The sequence below is a fragment of the Protobothrops mucrosquamatus genome, unplaced genomic scaffold (genome assembly GCF_001527695.2).
Source record: "Protobothrops mucrosquamatus isolate PMUCROS unplaced genomic scaffold, P.Mucros_1.0 scaffold63, whole genome shotgun sequence".
Taxonomy (NCBI): domain Eukaryota; kingdom Metazoa; phylum Chordata; class Lepidosauria; order Squamata; family Viperidae; genus Protobothrops; species Protobothrops mucrosquamatus.
In genome coordinates, this window is record NW_015386442.1 from 535,386 (window position 1) to 544,452 (window position 9,067).

Here is a 9,067-nt window from a genome sequence, read left to right on the forward strand (position 1 = left end):
CCATTATTCATATTGAAAATTGTTTCACTTGTAACAGATACCAGATATCACAATAAGACAGCAAACAAGAGAAATCTACTTAAGAGCAAAAAAATAACGCAAAAGATCTGTAATATGATAAAATAGTACAGGTAAGACAAGGTTATTGCACTTTTATATAGTAGAATGTCACAGACAAGATAAACTTTGTATTTTTAGAAACAGTCTTGCTTCAGCTAAATAAATGTTACATTTATCTCCTGTCATGCCTCCATCTGAGCCTTAATCTGCGGAGGAAAATGAACTGGAACGGGACCCTATGGAGGCCGAGGGAGAGGTGTCTGTGGCTTCAGAGGAATGTGGGGAAGAGCAGGCCAAGGCAGGCCAGGGCCCTTCAGGATTGGAACAGGAGGAACAGGAGAGGCAGAGTTCAAGCGATGAGCAAGGGCCACCCCCACCTGATCCTAGATCACAGAGAGTGGAGACAAGGAGGGAACAACACAGGCAGGCTCAATTACTCGGGACGAGAGCATCCCGCCCTTTTCCACAAGGAACACCTGGAGATTGAGATTTAAGGAGACGCTGTGGGGAGCGGCATTTGTCGGGAACAAACACTGATTCTTGTTGTGTATTGTTGCTGATCTCTTGTTCTGTGACTTCTGTTTGGAAACCTGGAAACTCGAACTATTAGATTGACTGACCACATTACTTGACTGTTTAAAGACGTCTGAACTGTATTTCGGATTCTCTCTTTTGAAAACTGCTCAGACAAGCTAGGATTCAAACAGACTCATTAAGTTTATGTTTTCTTCCTTGTTATCTCTATGGCCTTGAGTACTTTCTTATGCTAATCAGACTGTATTTGAACCTACTTTCAGTCAGAGTCAGCTGAAGGGGTGTGGGTGTTCTTTTATTGGAGCATTTGGGGAAAATTTGGAGCAATAAAAGAACTGTTTGAATTGCCAGCTGACTGCATTGCCTCTATGCTGTGCCCTGGGTCATCACATCCCCTTAGGAAAATCCAACCAAGAATTTAAATGTTACAGATCTTCCTACATATGTTGTTTGGCCCATGGTGCGGTAAATATCATTATTCGGTTAGCATGGAAAAGATAGCCACAAATATATAAAAATGGTTTATATAACATATAAAGCTACAAACATATAAAGAACGGTTGCTGGAATTTGGTGTCTAGTTTAATGAAACGAAGGACTAGGGGTAACATGATAGCAGTATTCCAATATCTAAGGGGTTACCACAATGAAGAGGGAGTCAACCTATTCTCTAAATCAGGGCTTTTCAACCTTTTCACAGATTGTATCACTTTTAGGACATGACAATATTTGAGCACCACCAGTGCTTAGCAAGGTGTCAAAAACTTGATGACTAAAAAAGGGGGGGATTTTGGGTTTTCCTGATTAGATTCATTTGTTGTTATAGAAATGGCTAGTTTATAACATTATGGAAAAGTAAAAAGTTGAGGTTCAATGTTAATGCTTCCTTCTACTGCAACAGAGGAAGTCTGTTCTTTTTCCCTTCTCCCTCTCACTTTTCCCCCCTTTTTCCTCCCCACTGTGTCCTACTATTTGTTTTTGTATTTTTGTATTTTATTCTATAATCTAATAAAATATTACAAACTGTAGAAAAAAAGGAAAAAAGGACCAGTTTTAATTTCTTCGGTGGCTGTTCCTTTTCTGAATCACTTTCCCTTTGCACTGATAAATGTATGATGAATTTATCCATGTTTATTAATAAGCACCACTACCAGCAAACTCAGGGGTCTTCAGACTTGGCACTTTTAAGACTTGTGGACTTCAACTCCCAGAATTCCTCAGCCATCATGGCTGGTTGAGGAATTCTGGGAGTTGAAGTCCATAGGTCTTAAAGTTGCTAAGTTTCTAGACTCCTGAGCTATCTGGTTGGCCCTTGTTCCTCTCTCCCTTCTGAGCTTTCCTTCCACAGTGTAGTAAAAATGCATCTTCCTCCCCAATCCCTTTCCTGTACGTTTAAAGACACAGGAATCAAGTGCAAAGCAAGAAAGGCTCACAAAATAAAGAAACACATAAACTCTGTTTTTTTTTCTTTAAGCTGCCTCAGGTATGTCACGTGTCACAATGTTGAAAGGCTGAAAGGCTCTGGCAATTGTGAAAAGCTTTAGCCTTAAATTAAGCATGTTTACCTTCAAAGAAAACTTTCTAAAAGCCATAGACAGACTCAGGATAAGGGCGTAAAACTAATTACATTTGTTTAAAGGGATTAAACCTCCAGAAGTCAACACTTTGGATTCATTGCTAGCCTAAAATACAGACTAAAATATTCCAATAACCAAAGCACACAAACCGAGCCTCTGAATTACAAAACACTGTAAAAGCTGTACAAAAATCCTTATGGTAACCCAATCAAGCTGCCAGCTGATCCAGAACTAAATAAACCCACCTCCTTTCCGACATGCTTGTCTGCTGGTTTTTCATTTCATCAGCACTAATTGCATTCTCCTGGCTGGAGAAAACAAACCAGGGGACCTTTTCTTCCAGCAACAGTTTCTGTTTCTTCCCTGTCCCTTTTTTCCTCCCTGTCTGCTGAGCTCTCCTCTTTCCCTGTAGTCTTTTTTTCCTCTTTCCTGCCAAAACCACCTCTTTTATAGCCTCTCCTCTTCCCCCCTTTTTCTTCAGTTCACCTCCAGCTCTGTGCTGCTTCCAGAAGCGCCAATCAGCTGGAGCCCTGCTGGCTCCTGGGGCTTCTGCTGAGCCCAGACAGTCCTGCAGCTGCAGCTGCCTCTCCCTCAGGCTTGGGTCGCTTCGGCTCATTCCCATCCCCTGCTACATTTCTCTAGGATGGTCGCCTACCACCTGCCACGTGGCAAAGTACCACAGGTGGTACGAGTACCACCAGTTGAAAAGCCCTGCTCTAAATCACCTGAAGGCAGGACAAGAAGCAATATATGGAAACTAACCAAAGAGAGAACCAACCTAGAACTAAGGAGAAATTTCCTCACAGTTAGAACAATTAATCAGTGGAACAATCTGCCTCCAGAAATTGTGAGTGCTCCAACACTGAAAGTTTTAAAGAAGAGATTGGACAATCATTTGTCTGAAATGGTATAGGGTTTCTTGCCTGAGCAGGGGGTTGGACTAGAAGACCTCCAAGGTCCCTTCCAACTCTGTTAAATATCCTTTTAAGAGTACTTATAGCTTTGTGATATTCTTTGCTGTGTAATTATGAAATGAACCCTTTCAGGCTTCCCTTAGAACAAATTTCTCCCACAAAAGGGAAGTCTCCCAGATGATTTGAAGTACAATCTCCAGCAGGATGGATATTGAGATGACAGAACTATATATTTAAAGAAGGCTGCCACACAATATCCTGATCTCCTTTATTTCAATTGCCTAATCAAGTTAGAAAGAGAATGCACAGAATAAAGATAATGGAGGAGTGGGGAGGGTGTGGGAAAGAAGTACCAGTTGTAAGTATACACTATTACTATTACTATTACTACTACTATCACATCCACCAGCTTTCATAACTGTGAGCTGTCGGCTGCTGTCTTAAAATTAATTCTGTTTCCACAGATTCTCATACTTGCAATATCAATACATTATTTATTTTTAAATAAATGGAGATGTTATGCTTACCTGTCCTATTGCCCAACTCTCTCCAAAAATTTGAGCATTTTTTACCTCCATATTGTTGGATGTAGTCAGATCATTTGAAGTAAATTTGTCAAAATTTCCACATAAACCAGCTAATTTACCCTGAAAATAAAACCATTTTATTTATTTAGGAAAAACATTTTTCCTAAGCATTTTACCTAGAACAATCAAGATTTATGAAGCTAACAAACAATGCACTCATATTTTTGGAAAAAAATTGATTAATTGAATCTTAATTTATGTATTAGTATAGATTGAATAGCCACAAAACAGACACGATTTAAACTAGCTTTTAAAAAATGTAATGTTTTCTATAACCTTTTTAATGTTATCTTTTTTGTTCACTGTTTCATTATTTTCACAGCCTGTGCTTACTAGTGATATAAACTCTCATCCCCTTAATCTTATTTACCTCTACCTATAGTACAAAGGTTTGTTAAATGGTTATTAGTTTAAAACAAATCAGTGCAAACATCTCCAGATAGGACCAGAGAATTCTTGCTAGAAACATGAAAAACCAGTGCCAGTCAGCATCAGCAATCTTAGTCTAGGACTGTCTCAGTATAAGGCCATTTCCAGAGTTTTTACGACCCTAACAGCAAAAAACCGTTAAAATATCAAAACATTTCTGCAAGCATCACAAGCCATATAAATTAATTTAAATCAGAAGGAGTTATGTTTCTACTTCTTGTGTAAGAAAATGTGGCATACATGAGGAAGATAAGGGGGAGCAAATGATGTCATGAAATCCATGGCATCCTCATAGTTCATTAAGGATGAATGTATCATTGGATGCCAATAAAAATATGTGTCAATTAAAGGACTGTGTTTGTAAAGAAAGTTTGCAACTATTTTCATTATGGGGGGGGAATATCTCTGTCACAGCTTGCAATTCATTTTTTTCCTCTTTATTCCAGGATAGTATAATCAAGTGATTTAACACTATGATCCATAAATATGCAGCAATTCCAAGCTCAATAGAGAATAATTTTTAGTCTAAAAGAAAGTAAGGTGTTTATTTTGGGAAATCATATTTCTGTTTCTATTTCTGACAAGTTGAGGAACTTTTGGAACCTATGGTGTATTAAACCAAAAAATATACAGGTAGTCCTTGGCTTACAACCATTCATTTAGCAACAGTTCAGAGTTGCAACCAGTCTTGTGCTTGCAACCATCGCAGCATCCCAACTATCATATGATCAAAAATTGGGCACTTGGCAATCAGATACAGTGTCCCACAGTCATGTGATCGCCATTTGTGAACTTCCTAGCCAGCTTCCAACAAGCGAAGTCAATGGGGAAGCCTGATTTACTTAATAACTGCAGTGATTCACTTAACATCTGTGGCAAAAAAGTTGTAAAATCGTATATCATTCACTTAGCAACCACCTTGCTTAGCAATGGAAATTCTGGTTCCAGTTGTGGTTGTTAGTTAAGGACTACCTTTATACCTGTATATTTTTTCATGGAGCACTTGGCTATATAATAAATATTATAAAATATACTTTGTAAATTATTCTAAACTTGTTTTATTTATAGTGAACATAATTCAAGAATAAATTGTTTGTAGAATAGTCATCCTGTTTCCTTTTGTTATTGTGACTTAGCTTCATACTGATTCACCTTCCATCGAGCTCCAACTTTAACATGCATTGTTGTCTTCCTGTCCCACAGTACCATGAACTCTTCCTCTGGAAAATGTATTGCCACATAATATCCAGCTTTCCAAACTTGATACTTGGATTTGTCTCCATGTCTCCTGAGCATCCCCTATAAATAATAGGTACTTGTAAGGTATTAATGATGATGATGCAGTCACATGTGGTATATATATTTTTCTCTTTGAATTCAGCTGAAATCTTTCTACCTACACACTTAATTTTATTATTCCTTATCCTGCAACTGGGAACAAAAGCGAATAATTATTAATTTTCTCAATGATATCCTTTCAAATGTTCACCATCATTTCCCCTTTTTAATCTTTTCTTGTCAAGATTAAACATAGCCCACTTTTTCAGCCTGTCTTCATTTGCCCTAGTTTTTAAACATTTAAACTTCTCAGAATCTGTCCCAGTTTTGAATTATTTTTTGAATTATTTTTTAAGCATAGTGCCCAGAATTAGACACGAGGTGTGGTCTAAACAATGCAGAGTTACATTTCTCTATTCCCTCCAATGATTTGGAAACCTTACTTCCAAAAATGACATCTAAAACTGCATTTTTACAACCTCATTGCACTGCTGATTCATATTCATTTGTAATCAAATACAATTCCAAAATATTTTATGTACATTATTATCAAGCCAGATCTCCAATATTCTTTACTTGTTTTTAAGTGAACAGTTTGCACTTGGAATATGTGATAATTTGCAACATTAATTATGAACATATATTTAGATTAAGAATAAAGTATACTTTTGCACACTTCATCCATAATCAGTTTGTCTTTCGTCCTATCTACTTCAATTAATCAACATATTCCACAAAACCCACATGTAGCTCTCAATTCAAGGAAGGCTGTAAACTAGGACTGGGCAACCATGGCCTCTTTACAACCTGTGGACTTCAACTCCCAGAATTCCTGAGCCAGCTGACTCAGGAATTCTGGGAGTTGAAGTCCACAGGCCATAAAAGGGCCATAGTTGCCTCCCCTGCTCCCTCACAGTTAGAATTTTTTAAAATTCTTTTCCTATAGTAAGCATTTATTTGCAATGCAGCCTAATTATAGCATATTAAACATTCCATGAAAGTATAAATAATAATTAACTACTAATATTCATTAAGGTTTTTACCTTTCAAAGGAAGTGGCACAACCCAGTCTCAAGCCACAAAGTGAAGCAATTTAAATTAAAAGAAATTTCCAAAGATTTCAGTGATACATCATACATCATACAGATGACCTGCTACTTTCATGCTTTTGATTATACCTGAAACAGGTATTTGTACTGGGTTTCAATGAAGGACCTATACTGAACATTGCAGATCAATAGTTGGAACACATGAAAGCATAGGGAAATCGTTATCATATTAAACTGATACAATAAAAGTACCACATCAAAACTTTATGTAAAATTAGATCCCTAATCTATCAATTCTTTATTTGGCTGAACTTGAACCACTGATTATGAAGAATTTTCATAGGATTGACAGAGAACTTTAAAAAAAATAATGCTGCTTTTCCTATCATCAAAATGTTAAAGCTTAGTTTTTTGCTGAAGCTCAAACCACAGAACCTGACAGAAAAAGTGAACATTTATTCTAACTTACCACCACTGCCATTTATTAAACTGTCTTATTTAATTAACTTTAATTTTGTGTTGTCCAGTGAAGCTGTCAGTCTTCTCCCAGATGTCACCCAGGACAATTTGGCAACAGAGAGGTTCTGTGATGCCAAGTATAATAGGGATTGTGTATGAGGAAAAGATAAACTTTTTATTGTTATAAAAATATGTATTTTACTATATGTATGTTTGCTTAAGCCAGCCTTTCCCAGTCTATCATCTAATGATTATCTTGCAATTCTCTTTGTATCATGTTGCATATATATAGTTGGTGTAAAAAAACAGTATTTTGATAATCAATTGAGCTTTAGTGAATTTCAAAACAGGGAAAATAAACTTACCTCTATGTCTAGAGATTCACTGAAAAAAATCTCAGAGTCTCCAATAGTTAGCAACATATCTTTTGAACAAACAATGTCATTATCGAAGCACTTCTTATTTTGAACAATTAGAGACAAGTTTGAACTGTCAACACTCTGCAAAGGAGAAATAACATAGTTATTTCTAAAAACATAGTGACAGAACACTGCAACATCTATCTACATAAGGTATTGTCAGGCAGTGCATTCCCTTAACTGGACTACAACTGCCTTGGGAAGTTTTCTGGGTTAACTTGAGTTAATGTAGTTCTAAATCAAGTGATGTCAGGTTGACCTAGATATAAACCTTGATCAGCCAGATTGCAAAGAAATAAATGTTACTCTCTGAATTTCATACTGTATAAGGGACCCTTGTTTTATTGAAGTTGAAATGAGGTGAAATCAAATCACTTTGAGCATGAAAATATTATTTCAGTCCTGAAGATGGAGTTAATCACATTTTCTCCTTTAAGGATGGTTTCTAAGGCAGATTTGCAAATGTATTATTATCAGATTGAACACAACAGTGGTCTTCCTTTCTTTTTAGTTTTATAATCTCTCCTTTAAAAAAAATCCAAGAAATATACAGTAATCTTTGGGATTGGTGCAACCATTTGTATTAGTTGGATTGTTCTAAGGCTTTAAAGAATAGTATAAGCCATGTAATTTTTGTCACAGATTGCACTATTTGCAGCACTGAAACAAACATCCAGTATGCTTCTATTTGCCAAAAGTAATTACTTGCCTGCTCCCCTTTTCAGACCTTGCCAACCATATAAATTTTCAGAGTAGGCTGAATGCTCTAAAAAAGCTTCAGTGGTTCAGTCTGTCCCAGAATGAGAAACAGGGTTTGAAAATTAAGGTGGAAACTGAAATAAGAAGCTTTCCTGATTTACAGACATTTACATATTCTGAAAAAAAAGTGTGAAAGGACTCTGATCTATTTGTGTAATTTTCAGCATACAGAATACTTACTTATAAGGAAGGAGCAATGAAAGAATAATATTACTTTCAAACAGGAAGAATCTGAAGAGAAAGTGGCACTACTGATTGATCTTAAAGTTTAATACTTTAAAACAAAGTGCATAATTTGATCAACACTTTGAACTGAATTGGTTCTTTATATGTTTGTTCCTGCAGCCTAAGATGGTATACCATTCAGAAAGCTTTAGCATTTCATTCTGCTAACTATTTAAACAGGATAAATGAAAAATGTAATTAGTAGAAAGAAAGTTGACTCATTTGAGCTGTGGTGGTGGAGAAGGTTCCTGCATATTCCTTGGACAACGAAGATGACTAACAAGCAAGTACTGGAGTGCATAACACCAGGCATGTCACTAGAAGGCAAAATCACAAAATTGTGTCTCACTTACTTTGGCCATGTCATGAGGGGAAATTCACTGGGGAAAGCAATTATTTTTGGAAGAGTTAGTGGTAAAAGAAAACCAGGCTGCCAAAGAACACTGTGGCTGGACACCATCAAAGTTGACACAAGCCAAAGCATAGAAAATCTCAAAGAAATAGTGCAAGATCGGAAGATATGGAGAGATCTGGCCCATAAAATCACCAAGACTCACAATCAACTGAATGGATGGCATCATCATCATCATCATCATCTATTATAATATTTTTAATAAAAGCAGAAAAAAACCAAATGCTTTTTTATTTAACATATTGATATGCAAACTTGAAAACAGAGCTTTCCAAGGGAAAATTATATTAAAAATGCTATATAAAAATCTAAGCTCTACATTATTAAACATGATATATATAAACAGTAAAACCATGATCAAAGGC

At 36.4% G+C, this 9,067-nt stretch overlaps 1 protein-coding gene across 1 annotated transcript in view; it reads right to left on the bottom strand.

The window, feature by feature from the left end:
* OTOGL (otogelin like) overlaps window positions 1-9,067 on the bottom strand; it is an 87,202-nt gene that overhangs the window by 37,437 nt on the left and 40,698 nt on the right. Inside the window, exons 23-25 of the mRNA XM_015812035.1 lie at window positions 7,253-7,387; window positions 5,254-5,400; window positions 3,613-3,732 (exon numbers count right to left, since the gene is read on the bottom strand). Of these exons, the coding sequence (XP_015667521.1) occupies window positions 3,613-3,732; window positions 5,254-5,400; window positions 7,253-7,387 (402 nt within the window). The remainder of the gene's footprint in view (window positions 1-3,612; window positions 3,733-5,253; window positions 5,401-7,252; window positions 7,388-9,067) is intronic.